The sequence below is a fragment of the Trachurus japonicus genome, chromosome 14 (genome assembly GCF_045865225.1).
Source record: "Trachurus japonicus isolate A0001 chromosome 14, Traja_1.0".
NCBI classification, from domain to species: Eukaryota; Metazoa; Chordata; class Actinopteri; order Carangiformes; family Carangidae; genus Trachurus; species Trachurus japonicus.
The window spans coordinates 1,606,260-1,631,162 of NC_140920.1; the positions used below are offsets into that span (position 1 = coordinate 1,606,260).

Consider the following 24,903-nt stretch of genomic DNA (forward strand, 5'->3'; position numbering starts at 1 on the left):
TAATACATACTGCTCACTCTCACTAATCCATGTCAGACCTCCTTATCGAGCTAATATGTCTGTCGTCTCCCCCTCTCCTCCCCCCTCCTCTCCTCCCCCCCCCTCTCTGCTCCTCTCAGGCCAACACAACTACCTCTGTGCAGGGAGGAACGACTGCATCATAGATAAGATCCGCAGGAAGAACTGTCCAGCCTGCCGCTTCAGGAAATGTCTTCAGGCCGGAATGAACTTGGAAGGTAAACAGGGCCGAGCCGCCTTTAAACGAGGCCACGATGCGTTCAAGGACCTCACACACACACACACACACACACAAAGACACACACACACACACACTGACTGACCTGTAGAGTAGTAGAGTCCAAGCCGGGGAGGATTTAGCCTCCAGTCAGCGAGGTGTGGGTGGTTGACAACATGACAGGCTTTGATTGATTTGATTGGGTCTCTCAGAAAGTGGGCGGGGCTTAGCAAATACAGAGCGACTCTTTAGGCTTTGACACACTTACAGACACACTTATGTACACACACACACACACACACACACACACAGCAGCCAGATGAATGCATTAGCCACATTGACTCACTCTGAAACGTAAACACTGGCTACAGCTGAAGGTTTATATGCAGGGCTGCAGGTTTAATTCACTTTTTAGACATTAAATCGAAAAAGGTTGCCAGACTTTAAAAAATATTTCCTCTTTGGCAGATATAGTAATATACCTGATTTTCTCCAAGTGTAATAATACATATCCCAGTTCTCTCAACCACATTTCAAATGTAGGAGCACTTTCAGATTTCCAAGACTGTAAAATTAGCTTTCTGGCTAACAATGTTGAAAGGGAAATAGCTATACTTAGCTTCACAGCTACTTTTCACATTATCTGGATTGGCCACCCCAAACAACACGGTGAACGGGTCTGGGTTACGTGGATGATTAAAGGCCTTAGTGAAGAACTCAAACAAGCCGCCCCAGAGTGATTGTAGTTTATCATCAGGAGGATTTTAATGTTTTTACAGGAAGACGAAAAAAAGGATTTTTTATTTTTTCCTGAAAATTGTTTTTTGTTTCCTCACACCTTCATTGCGTCAGATAAAAGAGCTGCTACAGGACGCAGCAGTGGGATTTATTTATTCTTCATTACAAAATGAGCTGTTTTTAAACCAGGTTTTCTAATAGTTATGAAAAGTTATTTTCACTCAGACGGTTGTGGATGTTAATGAGACACTGGACTTGGATGTAATATAAACATTTTTACTATTTAACTCTCCTCTTGTCCAATCTGTCCCCTTCCTCCTTCTTTCTACAATCCTTTTTCCTTTCCTTCCTTCCTTCCTTCCTTCCTTCCTTTAACAAATCTGTTCCCTCCCTCCATCTTTCTTTCCTTCCTCTCTCCCTTCCTTCTTTCCTCAATCCTTTTTCCCTCCCTTCCTTACTTCCTTCCTTCCCTTCATCCTTACTTCTTCCTTCCTTTTTGACCCAATTTACCCAATTCTTTTCTTTTTCCCTTCCTTCTTTCCCTTCTTCTTTCCTTCTTCTTCCTTCCTTGAACAAATCTGATCCCTCCCTCCATCTTTCTTTCCTTCCTTTTTCCTTTCCTTCTTTCCACAATCCTTTTTCCCTGCCTTCCTTTCTTCCTTCCTTCCCTTCGTCCTTACTTCTTCCTTCCTTTTTGACCCAATTTACCCAATTCTTTTCTTTTTCCCTTCCTTCTTTCCCTTCCTTCTTTCCCTTCTTCCTTACTTGAACGAATCTGACCCCTCACTCCATCTTTCTTTCCTTCCTTTTTCCCTTTCCTTCTTTCCACAATCCTTTTTCCCTCCCTTACTTCCTTCCTTCCCTTCGTCCTTACTTCTTCCTTCCTTTTTGACCCAATTTACCCAATTCTTTCCTTTTTTCCTTCCTTCTTTCCCTTCTTCCTTACTTGAACGAATCTGACCCCTCCCTCCATCTTTCTTTCCTTCCTCTCTCCCTTTCCTTCTTTCCTCAATCCTTTTTCCCTCCCTTCCTTTCTTCCTTCCTTTTTGACCCAATTTACCCAATTCTTTCCCTTTTTCCTTCCTTCTTTCCCTTCTTCCTTACTTGAACGAATCTGACCCCTCCTTCCATCTTTCTTTCCTTCCTTTTTCCCTTTCCTTCTTTCCACAACCCTTTTTCCCTCCCTTCCTTCCTTCCTTCCTTCCCTTCGTCCTTACTTCTTCCTTCCTTTTTGACCCAATTTACCCAATTCTTTCCTTTTTTCCTTCCTTCTTTCCCTTCTTCCTTACTTGAACGAATCTGACCCCTCCCTCCATCTTTCTTTCCTTCCTCTCTCCCTTCCTTCTTTCCTCAATCCTTTTTCCCTCCCTTCCTTTCTTCTTTCCTTCCCTTCGTCCTTACTTCTTCCTTCCTTTTTGACCCAATTTACCCAATTATTTCCTTTTTCCCTTCCTTCTTTCCCTTCTTCCTTCCTTCTTCTTCCTTCCTTGAACAAATCTGTTCCCTCCCTCCATCTTTCTTTCCTTCCTCTCTCCCTTTCCTTCTTTCCTCAATCCTTTTTCCCTCCCTTCCTTTCTTCCTTCCTTTTTGACCCAATTTACCCAATTCTTTCCCTTTTTCCTTCCTTCTTTCCCTTCTTCCTTACTTGAACGAATCTGACCCCTCCTTCCATCTTTCTTTCCTTCCTTTTTCCCTTTCCTTCTTTCCACAACCCTTTTTCCCTCCCTTACTTCCTTCCTTCCCTTCGTCCTTACTTCTTCCTTCCTTTTTGACCCAATTTACCCAATTCTTTCCTTTTTTCCTTCCTTCTTTCCCTTCTTCCTTACTTGAACGAATCTGACCCCTCCCTCCATCTTTCTTTCCTTCCTTTTTCCCTTCCTTCTTTCCACAATCCTTTTCCCCTCCCTCCCTCCCTCCCTTCCTTTCTTCCTTCCTTCCTTCCCTTCGTCCTTACTTCTTCCTTCCTTTTTGACCCAATCTGTTCTCTCCCTCCTTCTATCTTTCTTTCCCCTTTCCCTTCTTTCTTTCCTCCCATCTTTCACTTTGTCCTTCCTTCCTTCCTTTCTTCCTTGACCCAGGAGGACAACAGGAGGTTAAAGTCCTGTTTCCAGAGGCTTTAACACCACCTGACACTGTGTTTTTTACTTTAAATCACACACCCATCCCTGTTTAGTGACGGTCTAAAAATCCAATTACTGTAACAGTAAAACCACATCTCAGTGTTTATATTCAAGCTTTTTTTTCTTGAACACTTTAACAGCAGTAGTGCAGCAGTTTGACAGGAGAGAAAATGTGATGTCGTAGTCACACTCCGGAGAAAAATAAACACATACCATAAGTGTGTGTATGTGTGTGAACGGAGAAACAGAGGGAACAACTTCAAACTGAACCAAAGCATTTCTGTGGAGAGTGTGTGGAGCATCACAGCATGTGGAAAAGTCTCTGTTCTGTTCCCACCTCAGTTGGCTCTTATGTAACAACATGTCGGCGCCCATAGGGATACATACAGTCAGTACAGTGTTATTCCTCTTAGAGCAGCGACTCTATGTAAGAGACACGAGAGATGAAAACAAATCACCTGCAGGCTCGGAGAAGAGTCGACTTTATTAGTATTTGAATTTGAGGTTTTGAGGTTTGTGTGGATTTGAGACAGACAGACAGACAGACAAACAGACAAAACAAGAACAGCTGAAAGGGAATGAATAAATAAATAAATAGATAGATAGATAGAAGGCCTCTGGTCCTAGTGCAGCGCCTCAGACCAGCAGTGCCACAGCTGTTTGGAGAAATGTTTCAGATTCTTCACAAAAAACCCGGCGACAACATGAAAAAAAACCAACCTCTTCCTCCGTCCGTCCTCCAGAGTATCAGGCTGGTGTGTGTGTGTGTGTGTGTGTGTGTGTGTGTTTGTCGCTCCTGTGGGAACATGTGCCGTCCTCTATGAATGTGCTGTTCTGTACACGTGTGCCGGTGCTCCATGTCCATGTCCATGTCCACGTCCATGTCCACGCTAATGAATGAATGAACGCTGCATAATCCACTCGCTGTCGAGTCCAAGTCCACAGCTCTGGATCACCTGGTGAGAGATCACTGCTGCTGCTTTAAGGAAGGAAGGGAAGAAAGAAAGAAAGAAAGAAAGAAAGAAAGAAAGAAAGAAAGAAAGAAAGAAAGAAAGAAAGAAAGAAAGATGGAGGAAGGGAACAGATTGGATCAGGGAACTGGGAAGGGAGAAGAACAAAGGGAAAGAAGGGAGGAAGGAAGTGAAAAGGATGGTGGGAAGAAGGAAGGGAGAAAGGATGGGCAAAGGGAACGGATTGGGAAACAGAGGGAACAACTTCAAAAAGACGGGAGGGAGGAAAGAAAGAAAGAACGGGAACAGATTGGGTCAAGGAAGGAAGAAGAAGGAAGGATGGAGGGAAGGAAAGAAAGAAAGAAAGAAAGAAAGAAAGAAAGAAAGAAAGAAAGAAAGAAAGAAAGAAAGAAAGAAAGAAAGAAAGAAAGAAAGAAAGGGAACAGATTGGATCAGGGAACTGGGAAGGAAGGGAAAGAAGGGAGGGAGGAAGTGAAAAGGATGGTGGGAGGGAGGAAAGAAAGAAAGAAAGAAAGAAAGAAAGAAAGAAAGAAAGAAAGAAAGAAAGAAAGAAAGAAAGAAAGAAAGAAAGAAAGAAAGAAAGAAAGAAAGAAAGGGAACAGATTGGATCAGGGAACTGGGAAGGAAGAAGAACGAAGGGAAAGAAGGGAGGAAGGAAGTGAAAAGGATGGTGGGAAGAAGGAAGGGAGAAAGGAAGGAAAGAAAGAAAGAAAGAAAGAAAGAAAGAAAGAAAGAAAGAAAGAAAGAAAGAAAGAAAGAAAGAAAGAAAGAAAGAAAGAAAGAAAGAAAGGGAACAGATTGGGTCAAGGAAGTAAGAAGATGGAAGGATGGAGGGAAAGAAAGAAAGAAAGAAAGAAAGAAAGAAAGAAAGAAAGAAAGAAAGAAAGGGAACAGATTGGATCAGGGAACTGGGAAGGAAGAAGAACGAAGGGAAAGAAGGGAGGAAGGAAGTGAAAAGGATGGTGGGAAGAAGGAAGGGAGAAAGGAAAGAAAGAAAGAAAGAAAGAAAGAAAGAAAGAAAGAAAGAAAGAAAGGGAACAGATTCAATTCAAAAAAACTTTATTCATCCCCAAGGGGCAATTAAGTCTTTCACCTCCTACCAGGCCATTGCCTTACTGTAATAAGAATGTATTCTTAGCCATTCTTGCCTGGTAAAATAAAGGTTTAGTTACTACTACTTAAAAAGCACGCTGAGCAGTTCAATTCAGATTCAAATCAGATTGGGTCAAGGAAGGAAGGGAAATGATGGTGGGAAGAAGGGAGAAAGGAGGGAAAGAAGGATGGAGGAAGGGAGGAACAAAGAAAGGAAAGGAGTGGAGAAAGAAGGGAGGAAAGAAAGTCCATTCGAAACAGATTGGAGGACACAGACAACAGAAGGGTTAAGGGATCAACGTTAAGGCAGCGATGTCACTCTGGAGGTTAAGGAAGATGGACGTTAGGGGCAGACGGGTCGGGGAGCAACAGGAGAAGTTCAACACCTGCTTTAAGAGGAGGAGGAGGAGGAGGAAGAGGAGGAGGAGGAGGAGGAGGAGGAGGAGGAAGAGGAGGATGTGTTGTTTGATGCGATGCTCCCGAGGCCTCGTCGTCGTCCAGACCAGATCAGCTGTTAGCAGAGAGCAGCTCCCGTCAGACGGAGGTGAAGCTCCGTTCACCGGGGAGGCAGAGAGAGACACAGAGAGGATTTGATGGACGTCAGTGCATCGGCAGACAAACTCCCACCAGAAAGGCTCTTAGTTGCCATAGAAACACCAGGAGAGGAAATTAAAAAAGGTAGAGAACAGGAGGGGAAAAAAGAGAAAAAAGAAAAAAATAGGTTTTTTCACGGTAACCTCTCAACTCCTGACATGTTTTGCACATTTAGTGGGAGAAAATGTCAAAATCATGCCCACGTAAATGTTCGTATACGAGCTGCTGCTGCTGCTGCTGCGTTTTACCAACAGGAAGCAGAGAGAGGGAAAGAGAGAGGGAGAGATGTGGATGAAATGATGGATGAGAAGAAACGTTTGGAGGGTTTGTGTCTTATTACAGGACTGAAAAAACCCAGCGTGGTGCTTTTCTCCGTCCTTTTACAACCGTCGCTTCACTTTACTGTCGTTACTGTTGCTGCTCTCTGTTTTCTCTTTATTCATCTAAACAACTTCTTTATTTCCATCACCGGTCGACTCCTTTTTGATCTGAACAGTCGGAGACCAGGAGAAGAAATGATACTGTAGGAGGAATAGGTTCATTATCAGATCCATTCTCTCACCTCTGTGTATTTCAATCAGGACGGACTAGTAGGAATAAAAGACAGACAGGTTGTGAAATGAAATTACATTTATTCTGCACAAAATCAACTTTGGCGCTCAGGGGGCGGTGCGTGGCGCAGTGGGTAGAGCGGCCGCCCCATGTAGAGGCTACAGTCCTCGCCGCAGGCGTCCCCGGTTCGTATCCCGCGTCGGGCAGACCTTTCCTGCGTGTCATTCCCCCTCTCTCTGCCTCCCCATTTCCTGTCTATCTCTACTGTCATCACTATCAAATAAAGGCAAAAAGCCGAAAAATATACTTTAGAAAAAAAAAAAAAAAAAACTTTGGCGCTCAGAGCCCACATGAAGTAGATCACTTGATGGAAAAGAGAAGGTGGCGGGTTGTGATTGGATCAGAGCGGAGTGAGAGGTTATAGTGGGAAAGTTGGAGCACGCTCAAAGTGATAGTCTTCTTTTTTTAAATTATTTTAAAGATTAGTTTTTATCAACAGGAGCTCTTACAGGATGTTTACGGTGCATCTACAGTGAGATAAGTCGTATTTTACAAAAGGAACATAGCTTACGTAAATGTAAAACCTTACAGACACACCATACTAGGATGGTTTTTAAAGGTGTTAGCTACAAGTTTAATTCCTCCCGACCAGTAGGTGTCACACTCACACGGCGGGAGGCAGCTAGCGGCTTGTAGCTAAAGCTAAGCTAACGCTAACCAGATGTAACGACTAGCAGCAGCTCCGGTGTTGACAGCGGACTGGAAACACATCTGAATCATTTTACACTAACTCACCTGCAGACAAACCCGACAAACCCGCAGCATCACGCACTGACCGTTAGTTAGCATTAGCATTAGCACAATCTATTTTCCTGAACATTACAGTACGATTGTTTGAACACTCCGATTGTCTGTATTTTTCAAATGTGAAATAAAGATTTTCATTCTCTTTCTCTTCCCCCAGCGAGGAAAAACAAGAAGCTGATCAAGATGAAGTCCCCGCGGCCGCCCGGCTCGGCGGAGCCGCTCAGCAACATGCCGGTGCCGGTCATCCCGCGCTGCATGCCCCAGCTGGTGCCCACCATGCTGTCGGTGCTCAAGGCCATCGAGCCCGAGGTCATCTACTCGGGCTACGACAGCACGCTGCCCGACACGTCCTCGCGCCTCATGACCACGCTCAACAGGCTGGGGGGGCACCAGGTCATCTCTGCAGTCAAGTGGGCCAAGTCCCTGCCAGGTAACCACCGCACATACACCACGAGAGTCAAGCAGTTGCACCTACACTGTAAAAACTCAAAATCTTTCCAAGAATATTTGTCTTATTTCTTGTCAAAATGTCTCATTTCTAGTCAAAACTAATCTCTTTCCACTTAAAATAAGACTCATCACCTAAAAATTAACTTGTTTTTAGATCATTTTCATTGGTTTCAAACAAATTTTCACTTGAAATAAGTAGAAAAGGTTTTTTGTGCTTGTAATAAGAAAGAAAAACTTGCTCCATCGTCAGATTTTTCTACTCATTTCAAGTGAAAATCTGCTTGAAAAAAGTAAAAAGTGTCTAAAAACAAGCTACTTTTTAATGTGATGAGTCTTATTTGAAGTATAATGAGATTTGTTTGGACTAGAAATGACATTTTAACTAGAAATAAGACAAATATTCTTGGTAAGATTTTGAGTTTTTGCAGTGTAGGCTATGGAGCGATTTGCATCTCTGTACGCTGCTTGAACTCAGTCGATTCTTTTAAAAAGCACCAAAAGACGATTTTATTTGAGCGATTTTATTTGAACTAGGGTTTTAGAGCTGACAGATTCCTCTCTTGTTGCTTCTTTATTGTTCTCCTCTCTTATTTATTTTATTTTTTTGTTAATACTTTATTTACAGTTTTTAACTTTACAAAACTGTACAAAACACAACACAGTAAAGGAACAGTCACACATAAAAGAAAACACCGTTCGGTTTCTGCCACAGCGCTACCTACTGAGCGGAGGGTGCACTTACCAGCAGTTTATTTTTAGCCTTTAGGCTGAACCCAACTACTTTCCCGTTAGTAACGCGTTTTTGTAATCTGATTACCTTTTTAGTTATTGAGTAATGTAATAAAACCCACTGGCTAGCCACCTTTTTCCGAACATCAAAAATATGTGCCGGTTTTGCTCTTCCGGTGGAATTTTATGTTTACGTTTCCATGGTTTTGGTAGTCGCGGTAAATGCATGGATTTTTTATTTTTTTTTTTTCAATAAAAATCTGTAAAATGCATGGATCATCACACCAGCTTTTAACAGTGGATATCACACAAATTGACATCTGTGTTAAAAGCCAGCGTTAATAGATCCATGCGTTTACCACAACTATGACAACGACTGGAAATCATGGAAACGTAAATGTAAAATTCCACCGGAAATGCAAAACCGGCTTCCGATTTTGACCATAGATCACGTTCGGAAACTTGTGTTTTTTGTTTAGTTTTTTTCCCAAAATCGCACGTATTTCATATTTAGCGGACTTTACGAGGGGTAAATTTATCGATCAACGCATAATGTGGCAAGTCATTACCGGTTTTTACAATCTGGGCCTTATTTCTAGCATAAAATCTGATCATTTCCTCCCCCAGATAACTTTGGTGTCATTACAAGTGGTTGTGATGAAATGAGCTGCAGCCGAGAGGCGCGTATATCCGTATAATGGAGTCTACAGGGCAGCAGAATGCAGCCTCTAAATAACACATTATCTGCAGAGAAACTCCTTCATTTCACCAATATTTAGTTCTGATAGGCTAGTGCTATTCCCCTCTGAGTCCGGGGTTAGCTGTTATCAACATCCGGGGTCTGTAGGTTGACCTACTGACCTCTGACCTGGATGATGTCATCTCTGACCGCGGCGTAGCTTGTTGCTACCGCTAATGCTACAGTTCGTTTCTGCGTGTTTCTGACTTGTCAGAACAAAATGAGCAGCTGGATGAAGTTCAGCTTCCACAGGCTTCCTCTCCTCAACCTGGACTCACTAAAGCTCCGGCTAGTTGAGATAAAAAATGGACCCGATTGCCGAAGCGGAATGATTATTATCAGAATGAGCCGGGCGGCGCTCAGAGATGACATCATCCAGGTCAGAGGTCAGTAGGTCAACCTACAGACCCCGGATGTTGATAACAGCTAACCCCGGACTCAGAGGGGAACAGCACTAGCCTATCAGAACTAAATATTGGTGAAATGAAGGAGTTTCTCTGCAGATAATGTGTTATTTAGAGGCTGCATTCTGCTGCCCTGTAGACTCCATTATACGGATATACGCGCCTCTCGGCTGGAGCTCATTTCATCACAACCACTTGTAATGACACCAAAGTTATCTGGGTGAGGAAATGATCGGATTTTATGGCAGAAATAAGGTCCAAGTTGTAAAAAAATGTAATTATCCTTTAAAACCGTGTTCACTTCCTGCCATCTAGAAAATCCTCTCTAGTCCTCCTGAACGTAGGTGGCGCTGTGACGAAAGCTGCGGTCCTGAAACTGCAGCCTCTGGTACAGCAGCTTCACCCTCCTGGTCTGGTTTGGTCTGGTTTGGTTTGGTTTGGTCTGGTTTGGATTGGTTTGGATTGGTTTGGTTTGGTTTGGTCTGGTCTGGTCTGGTCTGGTTTGGTTTGATCTGGTCTGGTCTGGTCTGGTTTGGTTTGATCTGGTCTGGTTTGGTTTGGTTTGGTGCAGCTTGAGTTGAGTGTGATGTGCAGTGAAGCGAATCAGCAGAAGACACAGACACCGTGTTGACTCTCCTGTTGCCTTGAACCGGTGCAGCCGCTGGAGGAAGTGACATCGCTGCCTGCAGATAAAACAAAGGAACATTTCCTTGGCTGCGCACTGCAGCGTTTACACAGCAGACAACGTCTAGTTTTCACTTTCACCCCCCACCACGCACACACACACACACACACACACAGTAACGGAGCGTCTGCCGCTCAGCATTGTTGTCATTCCTCTGTGAAAGTGAAGAACTCGAGTCGCCAGAAGTTCAACCTGCAGAGTCATGTCAAGTATGAGACGTTTCCTGTGAAGAAACATAACTGAGCATAGTTCAGTAAGTCACAGTTCAGTCTGCTGCGAAGATAAGAGATCAACCAGGTCACACAGGAACATGGATATGGATATATATGGATATAGGCCTACTATGTATACTATATATATATAAATATATATATATATGGATATCTGCTGCTAAATCAAGCTGCTGCTGCTCTGATGATATACATATATATATCACATATTGTCCCTAATTACACACATCTCTAGATCTCATATCTATCTATCTATCTATCTATCTATCAGTAGGTGCGTTTACATGGACACAAATATTCGGAATAAAGGGCTGATCCGAATAAAAATGTGTCATGTAAACACGTCAATTGGAAGAATCTGATCGGATTCGGATCGAGAGGGGTGGTTTATGCCGATCGTTATTCCGAACAACGTCCATGTAAACACTTATTCCGATCGTTACGTCCTTTCCCACTAGCACGACACGGCTGTCTACACAGTTCTTATTTATTTTGCCTATTAATTTTTGCTTTTACACACCCCAGTGTGACGTCTGACAGGAATCAAACATGCTAAGTTTAAAAACACCCTGGCAGCAGCGCACACGGATCTACTGAGACTTGTTATTCTGTCACCTGAGGTAACGAGGTGGACGAGTGTGTTTGGAGCTGACGAGAGGAAAGAAAAAACAGAGCGAGTACCGACCCGATATCGCCGTGTATCTCACTTTCAGAGTAATCCTGCTTCTTTCCTCGCTCTCTGTCTGTTGTCTTCACCGTCTTCCACTGACGTAACTCCCCAAATTTCCAGAGCGCACATGGCTAATTAATATGCACGCGCTGTTTTGCATTGACCACATGGTTGTGTTTGGGTGTATAGAGGGCGGGGTATGGCGTGTTCACATCCGCACTTTTCATGGGTCCGGTGAGATTTATCAATGGCAAGAACAGTAGTAGCCTACACGTTGCTGAGTCTGCTTAATAACGATATAGGAGTACAGCAACAGCTCTTAAAATCTGGTGCAGGTCCATTTTGAGTAGGCTACTGAATGGGATAAATTGAGCCACTTCCGCGTTTATTGGTTTGTTTACAGTAGTACAGGAAGTACAACTCTTCTTCTGCTGTTGTTTTAGGGAAAAAGACAGCTCTGCTCATGTCAAAATGCTGTTATTCTGAATAAAGCTCGGTGCATGTGTACGGACGTCATGATCGGATTATTTGATTTTGCGCCCATGGAAACAGTGGATTCGGATTTTCCGATCCCTCAAATTTTTAATCTGATCAAGAAATTTTGCACATGTAAACATAGCTTATCTATCTATCTATCTATCTATCTATCTATCTATCTATCTATCTATCTATCTATCTATCTATCTATCTATCTATCTATCTATCTATCTATCTATCTATCTATCTATCTATCTATCTATAGGTGCGTTTACATGGACACAAATATTCGGAATAAAGGGCTGATCCGAATAAAAATGTGTCATGTAAACACGTCAATTGGAAGATTCTGATCGGATTCGGCTCGATCCGAAAGAAATTCTGTTCGGATCGAGAGGGGTGGTTTATGCCGATCGTTATTCCGAACAACGTCCATGTAAACACTTATTCCGATCGTTACGTCCTTTCCCACTAGCACGACACGGCTGTCTACACAGTTCTTATTTATTTTGCCTATTAATTTTTGCTTTTACACACCCCAGTGTGACGTCTGACAGGAATCAAACATGCTAAGTTTAAAAACACCCTGGCAGCAGCGCACACGGATCTACTGAGACTTGTTATTCTGTCACCTGAGGTAACGAGGTGGACGAGTGTGTTTGGAGCTGACGAGAGGAAAGAAAAAACAGAGCGAGTAGTAGCCTACCGACCCGATATCGCCGTGTATCTCACTTTCAGAGTAATCCCGCTTCTTTCCCCGCTCTCTGTCTGTTGTCTTCACCGTCTTCCACTGACGTAACTCCCCAAATTTCCAGAGCGCACATGGCTAATTAATATGCACGCGCTGTTTTGCATTGACCACATGGTTGTGTTTGGGTGTATAGAGGGCGGGGTATGGCGTGTTCACATCCGCACTTTTCATGGGTCCGGTGAGATTTATCAATGGCAAGAACAGTAGTACACGTTGCTAAGTCTGCTTAATAACGATATAGGAGTACAGCAACAGCTCTTAAAATCTGGCGCAGGTCCATTTTGAGTAGGCTACTGAATGGGATAAATTGAGCCACTTCCGCGTTTATTGGTTTGTTTACAGTAGTACAGGAAGTACAACTCTTCTTCTGCTGTTGTTTTAGGGAAAAAGACAGCTCTGCTCATGTCAAAATGCTGTTATTCTGAATAAAGCTCGGTGCATGTGTACGCACGTCATGATCGGATTATTTGATTTTGCGCCCATGGAAACAGTGGATTCGGATTTTCCGATCCCTCAAATTTTTAATCTGATTAAGAAATTTTGCACATGTAAACATAGCTTATCTATCTATCTATCTATCTATCTATCTATCTATCTATCTATCTATCTATCTATCTATCTATCTATCTATCTATCTATCTATCTATCTATCTGTTATCTACGTATATAGATATGTGTATCTCTATATATATATATATCCATATGTGTTTAGATAGATAGATCTAAATCTATATTCTTGCCCATAAAGTTATTTTCCAAGTTATTTTTTTTTTACCTCTTCTCCTGAAATGATTGTGATGTGATTGATTCTTGATAGATAAAGTGTTTATCTTCTCAAAACTTTATTGATCAATCTCTTCCAAACATATCACTGTAAAAAATCAAACCACAATTAACCTTTTGCAAACTGTGTCTTACTGTAAACCAGGCTTGAACAACCTTATTCCAACCTTATGGGCAACAGTGTAAATAGATACTTTTGGTCAGACAAATATCATAGGAGATATTTCTATATAAATATAAATATGTTTTCCATGTGAATCCTGCTGGAGAGAGCAGCAGCAGATGTCCAGAGAGCATGGAGCATGTAGAGTAGAGTAATAAAACATGTGTAAGTGCAGACAGACAGCGGCTTACTGTTATGAAAGGAGCCGCTCCGACTGTGATCGGGTCGTGACCACGGTTAATGTCGCTCCGCTGTGAACGCACACACACACACACACACACACACACACAGACAATGTTCCTGCTGATGCTCACACTCATTATCTCTGCTAGGTAAATGTTCCTATAGCAGCCAGTGGAAATGTTTCAGCCTTTTCATCTCGGAGCAATTAAAACCGCTGCGTTTATGGTCGGTGTCATGTCGGCTTACTGAGGCGTGAAGCGGTTCAGTCAGTGTCGGTTTCTGGCTTATTTCCTCTCACATCGACGGCACATCATCTCTGAACATCTTAGTCTCCAAAATAAAAGCCCTGGCTGCCATTTCCATTCATGAAGGGATGTATTTATAATTTTTTACTGTTACGTAAATTCATGTTATAAACATCAAGAACAGAGATAATTGCCGGGCTTCAGGGCTGCACACTTTCCATTCCATGAAAACAAAAATGGAAACACAGACTTTGGATTTTTTGTGTGTGTGTGTGTGTGTGTGTGTGTGTGTGTGTGTGTGTGTGTGTGTGTGTGTGTGGTGTGTGTGTGTGTGTGTGTGTGTGTGTGTGTGTGTGTGTGTGTGTGTGTGTGTGTGTGTTACCACCCATTCTTGTTTCTAATCATGAGAAAAGAGGCACATGACCTGATAATCGCTCCAAGTATTTGCCTGGAGATTTTCCCTCCTCCTCCTCCTCCTCCCTCTCGGCCATACCAGAGATTTAACATCACATAAGAATTATTATTATTATTATTATTATTATTACTGTTTTAATGCGTCCGAGCTGCTGTCAGAGTTCCTCTACATACGTACGCTGCTAATCCTGGTTTTTATTTTTTATTTTTTCCTCTGTTAATTGTGATGTGTGTGTGTGACGGTGCGATGAGGGATGGATCTGGCTGCAGTGTACTGTAGTTGTGTGTGCAATGCATTGTGCACAGCTGGCAGCCGGCCAGGATGGTGGTGGGGGTTGGGGGTGGGGGTTGGGGGGTCTTACATAACATCCATGGTTTCAAACAAATGTAATGTGAAAGGACTTTTCATGTGCAGCTCAACTTGTCCAGTTTTGACAGTGTTGGAAACACAGAAATCCAGTTTGAACATCGACTTAACTACGCGGTCGTTTCCTTCCCTTTAGCTTTGTGTTTGTTGTAATTGGCTTTTAATGATGTTTTTAAGCTGTTTTACCTTCAGTTTCTTTTCAGTGTTTCCATAACAAACACATGAAGATGTCACAGATAGAAAACGCTGAACCGATAATACAAGGACAGATGTTTCGGTAACACTTTACTTGACGCCTATCTCTATAACACATTATAACCAGACTTATAATGAGTTATAATGCAGTTATAGCACTGTATAACTATAGTTATAAACACTCATAAATGATCATAATGCTTTATAACAATAATCATAACACACTATAAAGCATTTTACCATGACTTATAAGGTCAGGTATTATAATATGTTATAATTGTTAGTAACTCACTGACAATGACCACATCAATAATGCATTATTAATATAGTTATAATGTGTTATAATTGGCTTATATATGTGTATAACTATCATTATAAACACTAAATTATCATAAGGCTTTATAACAATAAGCATAACACATCATAGAGCATTTTATAATGGCTTATAAGGTCAAGTATTATAATAGAGTTATAATGCTCTATCATGCGTTATGCTTATTGTTATAAAGCATTATGAGTGTTTATAATGATAGTTATACACGTTTATAAGCCAATTATAACACATTATAACTATATTTATAATGTATTATCGATGTGGTCATTGTCAGCCAGTTACTACCAATTATAACATATTATAATACCTGACCTTATAAGTCATGATAAAATGCTTTATAGTGTATTATGATTATTGTTATAAAGCATTATGATCATTTATGAGTGTTTATAACTATAGTTATACAGTGCTATAACTGCATTATAACTCATTATAAGTCTGGTTATATTGTGTTATAGAGATAGGCGTCAAGTAAAGTGTTACCAATGTTTCTATAGCAGGAAGTGAAGCTGCGTTGCCTCATCTAGTTATTCCAATTATAAAAATGTGTGTTGTGTTTGTGTGTCTGTCTCTGTTCCCCTGTGTCCCTGTCTTGTTTTTTAATCTCTCCTCCCCTTCCTCTTCTTGTTTTGACCCTGTCAGGCTTCCGTAACCTGCACCTGGACGACCAGATGACGCTGCTGCAGTGCTCCTGGCTCTTCCTCATGTCCTTCAGTCTGGGCTGGAGGTCCTATGAGCAGTGCAACGGCAACATGCTCTGCTTCGCCCCCGACCTCGTCATCAACAAGTACGTAAAACCCCCAACCCCCCTAACCCCCCCCCCCCCACCACCGCCCACAGCTGCTCTCTGACTCTGTCTGCTGTTTCTCTGCACAACATTTTATTGTTGGTCAGTTTTGTTTTTGAGATCTGCTCAGGGTGAGCCTGGGTGGTTGTATGCTGGATCGCTTATTCGTCAGTTTGTGTGTCAAAGAGATAGTTGAACATTTTGGCAAATTGGCCCATTGCCATAATCCCTATAGTCATAGCAGTAGGTTTGTTACCTTTAATTGTCGGTGCAAGCTGTTTTTAGAACGGCGGAGCAGAGCCGTGAGCTGCTCAGAGCTACGCTACGGAGGCTCATTATGGGATTTCTTGGTTTCCCTCATCAAACTAATCAAATACACAATCCAACAACTCCACAACGCTCTGGTGGGCAAGTTGTGAGCTGCACATTCACCACGCTATGAGATAATAACACAACGTTACCACACAGAGTTGTTTTAGAGGGAAATACAGAGACTGTTGATGAAAAACTGTCCCTGAAGGCAACGTGCATCAGTGGTTTTGCATGAATTTCCCTCTAAAACAACTCTGTGTGGTAACGTTGTGTTATTATCAGAGTGAGACGTCGGTGAAAAGAGCCTCGGTCCAAACACCTCCGTCCTCCACTCACCACAGTGAAACCTCCAGTACAGGAGAACTGTATCTTCACACTGTTGGAAACACACTGTTTTTTTTTGCTCTGTTGCAAGAAGCTCAGATGTGCAGATCGATAACTCTCTCAGACCTGAGCCTGAGGTGTGGAGCTGCAGCCGGGGGACGAGCTGCTCTGATCCAAACACAGACTGGAGACTGGAGACCAGCTCCTCTCCTCTTGGCTGCAGCTTCTCACTTAGAGGAACTCTGCAGTCTCAGATTCTGCAGGTTTCTTCTGTTGCAGGAGTGAAATGGAATAAATATATTCTATAATAAATAGATATTTATCAGAAAGAAGCTCTCAGGTTTTGTAATGCACAGGAAAACACAATAAAATAAAAATAAAACAGCAGGTTGTCCATGTTCATCCGACATCAGCTCCACAGTAAATAACCTCTGTGTGCTGAAGCAAAGGCTCAGGTACGAGCTGCTCTGTGTTAATTACACAGGCTCATTACTTTAACAGTCACTGGCTGCAGAGATTGATTGTGCTCGGATGTATCTGTGCTCAGCAGAGTGTGTGTGTGTGTGTGTGTGTGTGTGTGTGTGTGTCGTCCCCAGAGGAAACAGGATAGAGGGCTAATCTCCTGACGGCCGTTTTCATTCACAGGCTCAGATTTTAAAACACATTCACAGGTAAAAACACAACAAGAAGAAGAGAAGAGCACCTCTCCAGTCAGAGTGTTTATGAACAGGCCACTCTGCAACAAGCGAATAAGATTGTCGCCCATCCTGCATGGCGAGTACGAGCTGCTAGAAGGTTCAGAGTTCCTCACTGCAGAGCAGACCGAACAGATTCAACAACTCGTTTGTTCCCGTGTCGATCAAGCTGTTAAATAATGTCAGATAAGACCAGAGCTCAGCTGACTTGCTCTTTGCCCGTTCTGTATCGGTTAGTAATTCTCCTACTACAATTTAAGCACTTTTTATTTGGTGCTATTTATTCATTTTTCAATGCACCATGTTTTTTTTGTATCTCCTGCACTTTGTATGATATAGATGTGCATATCTATTGTATGTGGTCGTGTGTAATTGCATGTTCTGTGTTACTTGTGGCTGCAGCATGTGCAAAATAGCAGTAGGTTCGTTACCTTTTTATTGTCGGTGCAAGCTATTTTTAGAACGGCGGAGCAGAGCCGTGAGCTGCTCAGAGCTACGCTACGGAGGCTCATTATGGGATTTCTTGGTTTCCCTCATCAAACTCATCAAATACACAATCCAACAACTCCACAACGCTCTGGTGGACAAGTTGTGAGCTGCACATTCACCACGCTATGAGATAATAACACAACGTTACCACACAGAGTTGTTTTAGAGGGAAATACAGAGACTGTTGATGAAAAACTGTCCCTGTTTTGCATGAATTTCCCTCTAAAACAACTCTGTGTGGTAACGTTGTGTTATTATCTCATAGCGTGGTGAATGTGCAGCTCACAACTTGTCCACCAGAACGTTGTGGAGTTGTTGGATTGTGTATTTGATGAAATGTTGAACTATCCCTTTAATTTTAAAACAAGTGTCATTTCACACCATCTCCAGTCTTCTTCCTTCACTGACGTAGGCTGTGGGAGCCAAAGTGTGTTTTGTGTGCTTCTACAGGTTTTGTTTGTTTATCGTAAAGTTCACATTATTGTAAATAAATAATTGATTTGTTTTGGATAAATAGTTGATTAAAGCAGATATCAGTGGAATGTTTTTGTTAATATAAGTCCTAAATAGTCCTATTTTCCGTCAGCAATCACTTACATGAAGTATTTCAGCCTAAACACGAGTCTCTCCGTCACTCTGCTCTGCTGTAACCCGAGGAGAAAATTTTCCTTGTGGGATACAAGTGTTATCCAATGAGGAGAGAGAACGGCATGAAGGGCTGTGTGTGCAGCCAAGGGATGCGCGTGAATGTGGTGACGTAGCACGAGGACCAATTGATGCCTGACAAGGGCGGGGGCTGCTAACTCATGGTGCGTTCAAGGAAACTCGTACTTTGTGTTTTTCCTTCCTGTGAAGTCATACCAGTTCGATCTGGTACGAGTTCACGGGTCGGAAGTTACGAGTGGCCGTTATAGGGAACTTTCACAGACAACAGGACGGTAAAAACACGAGCTACGGGTTACCTGGAACGCTACCAAGTCGTAGTTGTGACTTGAAGCTGTAACTTACGGTTTCAAAAGCCTGCCTTGAACACAGCATTAGCCGAAACGGCCGTGCCGATGATATCTGCTTTAAAAATAGGCAAAAGATTAGTTCAATTCATGTGATTTAATTCATGATAAGTTAAATGTGATTTTTGTAACCTATGTTACTGTCGCTTTAAGAGGACAGAGGCAGTTGAGGCTTGGTTAGGCATGAGCCACACAGTTTTCTTACCGTAGTGCCTTTTTGAATGAGAAAACTTTGATTTTGGATTACTCCTGTAATAAGATACCTTTGGAAAACAAGGAATAAATACATTCTTTCTAATCTTTTTACACCGGATTCCTGTGGACATTTTTTCCATGCATTAAAGGTGCACGAGTCAAGTTAACCTGGCTAAAAGCTTCAACTCCCACATAGGCGTTCGCCGAGGACGTTTTTGAAACCGTCAGTCGTCACAGAAAGAAACAGATCTGCGTTTCCCTTCAAAATGTTTGATATCAAAGATAATCACTTTCCTAAGATTACGAGGATTTTTCCCTATTTTCCATTTTTCTGCTCTATAAAATATGAACTCTGGACTCGGATCAAACATCTCAGCGATTGTTAAACCACAGCTGGGAGTTCATAGTGACGGTGGAGTAACAGTTACCTCAGCAGTGTAAAACCAGAGACGAGAGGTGAAGGAGTCACCGAGCCCGAGGCCACGACAAATCTGGAGAATGTGCATTATTGATTGTAGAGAAAGTGTGTGTGTGTGTGTGTGTGTGTGTGTGTGTGTGTGTGTTTAGTGGAAGTGAGGTGTGAGAATCCATCAGGACTGATTTCACAGTGCGGTTTCCTCCTGCTGGGGCTGTTTATGGAGAATTGAATAACAGGATGAGTGAAAGAGCTTTAAATCTAATCTGTACGTCTGTTTTCCTCTTCCTCTCCTCCTCCTCCTCCCTCCCTTTGCTCCCTCCTCCTCCTCTTCCTCCTCTTCCTCCTCCTCCTCCTCTCAGGGAGCGAATGAAGCTGCCCTTCATGAACGACCAGTGCGAGCAAATGCTGAAGATCTGTAACGAGTTTGTCAGACTGCAGGTGTCCTACGACGAGTTCCTGTGCATGAAGGTCCTGCTGCTGCTCAGCACAGGTAATGATGGAAACACACACACACAAAAAAACACACAACAAAACGCTAAAACACTGCAGGGATGGTTTTGTTTCTTTGTTTTTTTCAAATTTCAAAGGCTGCAATTATTCTAGGATTAAAAAACAAAATACAAAAGCACTTTTCCAGCGTGTCGGACGTGTAAAGCTGCTGCTGCTGCTGCTGCTGCTGCTGCTGCTGCTGCTGCTGCTGGAAACTCAGGAGTTGGAGCAGAGAAATAAATGTCACAGCTTCTCTGCACCTGACAACACAACACAGAGATTTAACTTTACACTTCATCATTACTGTATAATAATACAAAACAATCAACCGGCTCTGATTGGTCGATTGATTGACAGAAACCGATTAAGCTGCTGCACCGATTAAAAACATCACTTCTGTCATTTCTCTGGCGGAAAAAATCTTCAATGTGTTTTCCTGTGACAGATTGAACATTATTAGGATTTTGTTCAATTGCAGGAAAACAGACGTATTTAAAAACTTCACTGTGACATTTTGACTTGTTCATAAATGTTTTAAGAAACGACAGAGACAGAAGCTCACCGTCACTTCAGCACAGACTAAAAACTAAAGTTTGTTTTAAATGATAAAACTCACTGTGAAGTCGACTCCAGCTTTGTTTCTGATCTCAGAGAGGAAATACAATGCAGCTCTGTGTGTGTCTGTGTGTGTCTGTGTGTGTCTGTGTGTGTGTAATAAACAGAGGCACAAATTACCTAAATGGAAAACCTGATTACAAGAAAATGTTTTTCTCTCAATTATGATCATTTTAGTGGCTGAGTGGAAATTGTCCGGAGCAGAGATCTATCATCATCACATCCTGGATTTAGTCTGAATGTAGTTGCTCTGCAGGCTCCAGTTTAAAATGTACAAATTAGTGAAGATGGACCGACATAAAAGAAGTCGTAAAACATTCAAAACTGTAAACAAAAAAAAAACAAAAAAAACAGCTTTATAATTAGCACTAAAAAAAACCCCAAAAAACATTACCAATCTGACTTTTAGCCACTTATGTAAATGTGTCGTTGCTGCAGCAGAGCGCTCGCTGCTCGTCCTCTCAGAGCAGAGCAGAGGATGCACTTAAGAGCAGATTTGCTCTTTATGCAGAGGAAATGACATTTCCATAGTGAGCAGCACCGGTTGCATTTTCATACCTGAGAGCTATTTCCATCCGTTCCCATCGGGGATGGGATGGAAACAGTATCAGGTCAGGACGACGGCTTCGGTCTGAGCCGTTTGAATCGTTCCTCATGCACACGACTGAGAATTACAGTACAATCACCTACAGTATGGGGCCAATTTGATTTATTATATCATCATCATCATCATCATACCTGTTATGCAGACAGAGCTCAGCCTGAGCAGTTAACATCTGCCCCACAACATTTGAATAATAGGTCAGACAAAGAGCACACACACACACACACACACACACATTACACACACACACAGAGAAGTGGGTCGTAGTACTGTAGTAGTAGTAATCCCCTGTTAAATACAATAACACTTAGTTCTTCTATACTAAAGGGAAAATCCACAGAGAGCAGAAAAGGAAAACACTTTTTACTGCAAAAAAATTAAATTGTCTCTTTGCCAAAAAGCAGCAACCAGCAGAAAGCCGCGGCGAGGCCAGATACTGGAGCACTAACACTTATCTGATTATGTAAATGGGACAGGACTTCATTCTGATCCGGCCCTCGCTGGTTTTGCATAATCTCTGGGCCGGTAACCGTGGCGTTGCCCGGGCGCAGCCAGCGCCATCACATCAGGCACCGACCGACCGGACTGACAAGGAATCTGTCAAGTGTCGACACGGCCGTTATGACGACGACGCAGCGTATTGATGCTTTTCAGCCGTTTAGTGTAGTTTTTATCTCGGTGCGGCGCCGTGGAAACACACAGCACAGAGAGACGATGATTATGTTGTTGTGTTGTGTTGTTTTTTTCTGTTTGGGAGCTGTGTGTGTGTGTGTGTGTGTGTTCCTCCCGGAGTGGGAACACACACACACACACACACACACACACACACAGCGCAGCAGCATTTGATGTCACCTTTTAGTTTTGCATATTTTCCACTGGTTCTGCAGCTTTCTGCTCAGGAGGTATGTGCATGCATCACGCTGTGTGTGTGTGTCAGTGTGTGTGTGTGTGTGTGTGTTAAAGCTCACCGGGTCACACACAGTTTTAATGACCAGAGCTACACACACACACACACAGCTTCACATCCAGACTTGTTTAAATTGAATTGAAGTGAACTGAATGTGCATCAGCAGCTGTGGAGACTGAAGCTCAGATACAGTCTGAACTATGAATATAGAACATAACATGACACATAACATGAGATCACATGGCTGCACTTGAAGTTATTCATTACACACGTTACATAAGGAAACATGGGACAGAGACACCACAGTCCAGTAGAGGCAGAGTGGTCGTTCACTTCCTCCTCTCAGACACAAAAAATCCCTGTAAACTGCAAATGATTGATTGATTTTATAAAAGTGTCATGCACATTTTTTGTGCCCAGCCCACATGGGCTTACAGACACTCATCATTTAAATACATATGTACATCCCTGTTGTTTTTGATTTCTTTTGTCTCTTTTGTCTTTTTTTTCTATTTTGGTTTTCTGATTTTTTTTTTTTACACGTGTAGCCTATATAAATCTAAAAAAAAACTAAAACAAAAGACGATTGTTTGTCTACTAATACCACTTGTAAAATGAATTGTCCAAATGATTGCTGAATTAATATTGTAAAAGTGGTTGTGAGGAAATAAAAAAAATAGAAAAAAATAAATACATACATCCAAGAATAGACAAAACAGAACAGAACAAAGCAAAAACAATAGAACAGGAAGCAGCAGAACATGATTTTATGCGATCTAATGCTTCCTATCTTCATTTCCAAGCTCATCAGTGAATCTAGCTAGAGCATAAGTCTCCTCTTTAAAAAACAACAACACAGCATATCATGTTCAGACATCCAGAATAAGTCTGGGTTCTTCATCTGGGCTTTCTCATACAGGGAATGTCTCAATTTATCAAACAGAGGACAATGAAACAGAAAATGCAACTCACACTGCAAAAACTCAAACTCTTACCAAGAATATTTGTCTTCTTTCTAGTCAAAACAAATCTACGGTAATTCTACTTAGAATAAGACTCATCACATTAAAAAGTAGCTTGTTTTTAGACACTTTTTACTTCTTTCAAGCAGATTTTCACTTGAAATAAGTAGAAAAATCTGATAGTGGAGCAAGTTTCTTATTACAAGCACAAAAAACCTGCTTTCACTGGCAGATTTTTCTACTTATTTCAATTGAAAATGTGTTTGGAACAAGTGAAAATGATCTAAAAACAAGTTCATTTTTAGGTAATTAATCTTATTTTAAGTGGAAAGAGATTAGTTTTGACTAGAAATGAGACGTTTTGACAAGAAATAAGACAAATATTCTTGTAAAGATTTTGAGTTTTTGCAGTGCATCTTCAACAGTGCTACGTAAGGTCACACAAAACACACAAGCGCTGCCTGCTCTTCTGGTATAAATGAACATGAGACTGAACGTTGTTAAGTGTAAATGTAAATGTGTGTTTGTGTTGATGTTGTGTTGACGTTCAGTACCGAAGGACGGGCTGAAGAGCCAGGCGGTGTTCGACGAGATCAGGATGACGTACATCAAGGAGCTGGGGAAAGCCATCGTGAAGAGGGAGGAGAACGCCAGCCAGAACTGGCAACGCTTCTACCAACTGACTAAGCTACTGGACACCATGCAGGAGGTCAGACACACACACACACACACACACACACACTAGACTTGTAGTCAAGACCGCCTGAACCGAGACCAAGACACTACCAAGACCAGAGAGTATCAAGACCAAGACTAAGACCAGTTGAGCTCAAGACCGAGACCGAGACCAAAAAAAAAACAACTAGTTACACCATATTTTGCTATTCCGCATGAGTTGTAGAACGCGAGAGGACAAGCGCCAACACGTCTGTGTCACAAAATACATTTTTGGTACCACTTGAAGGGGGCGTATAAATAATGATATTCAAAAAAAAAAAGCATGCCTGCCTGCACTGCAAAAACTCAAAATCTTTCCAAGAATATTTGTCTTATTTCTTGTCAAAATGTCTCATTTCTAGTCAAAACTAATCTCTTTTCACTTAAAATAAGACTCATCACCTAAAAATGAACTTGTTTTTAGATAATTTTCATTTGTTTCAAACAAATTTTCACTTGAAATAAGTAGAAAAATCTGCCAGTGAAAGCAAGTTTTTTGTGCTTGTAATAAGAAAGAAAAACTTGCTCCACTGTCAGAATTTTTCTACTTACAAGTGAAAATCTGCTTGAAAGAAGTAAAAAGTGTCCAAAAACAAGCTGCTTTTTAATGTGATGAGTCTTATTTTAAGTAGAATGAGATTTGTTTTGACTAGAAATAAGACAAATATTCTTGGTAAGATAGATAGATAGATAGACACACAGATACAGCTCATGGTTGTATAGATTAGAGAAGATCCTCCATCTCTTCTCATATCAGTCAGGATTTTTGTCGTTCAAGTTTATCAATAACTTTAGTTTAGTTTAGTTTATGTATTAAGCACACATTTAATTTCAATGGTGCACGGAGGGAACGAAGCCGGTTGGCTTGTACATAAGTTCCACCCCTATAACAAATTACAACAAGACAAATTTCAATGGCTAAAAAATAAACATAGGAAAAAAAAAGAGATAAAGTGCATAGATAATCAACGTTATATGAGGAAAATGAACGAAAATGAGAAAAAATGGAGAGATAAAGAACAAAGTGATCAGTAACAAATAGAGACAATAGAAATAAGGTACAAAAAATGCATTAATTGAAATCATAAGACAGAGTAAGGATGTGGGATATGGAGAGAGCGGGAAATTCAAGAGAAGTTGAGATGTATTTTTAGTTGCTTTTTAAAAAGTGAATAAGAACAAATGGATCTTAGTGAAGGAGGTAGTCCATTCTCTATGTCATATTAAACTGATGATATGATGTTCGGGTGAAGGGTAAATATAAAGTAAGATTATTACTGTGTTTAGTGCAGTGAGAATGTACATTATGAGTGAAGGTAAAGAAACTTGTGTGTAATATTGATAATGTTGATAATGTTCAAGTCTGAAAAATGTGACGTCGCTACGACGGAGTATTGGGGCCACATTGAGAAAAAAAACAAAACAAAAACCAGACTTCAAGAATAAAGTCA

General features: G+C 41.6%; 1 protein-coding gene across 2 annotated transcripts in view; it reads left to right on the forward strand.

Annotated features, from left to right (window-relative positions):
• LOC146973991 (glucocorticoid receptor-like) overlaps nucleotides 1–24,903 on the forward strand; it is a 118,081-nt gene that overhangs the window by 86,076 nt on the left and 7,102 nt on the right. For both annotated transcript variants that reach the window (XM_085796981.1, XM_085796980.1), the window contains 5 exons: nucleotides 120–236; nucleotides 7,267–7,539; nucleotides 15,571–15,715; nucleotides 19,518–19,648; nucleotides 23,287–23,444. In XM_085796981.1, the coding sequence (XP_085653107.1) occupies nucleotides 120–236; nucleotides 7,267–7,539; nucleotides 15,571–15,715; nucleotides 19,518–19,648; nucleotides 23,287–23,444 (824 nt within the window). The remainder of the gene's footprint in view (nucleotides 1–119; nucleotides 237–7,266; nucleotides 7,540–15,570; nucleotides 15,716–19,517; nucleotides 19,649–23,286; nucleotides 23,445–24,903) is intronic.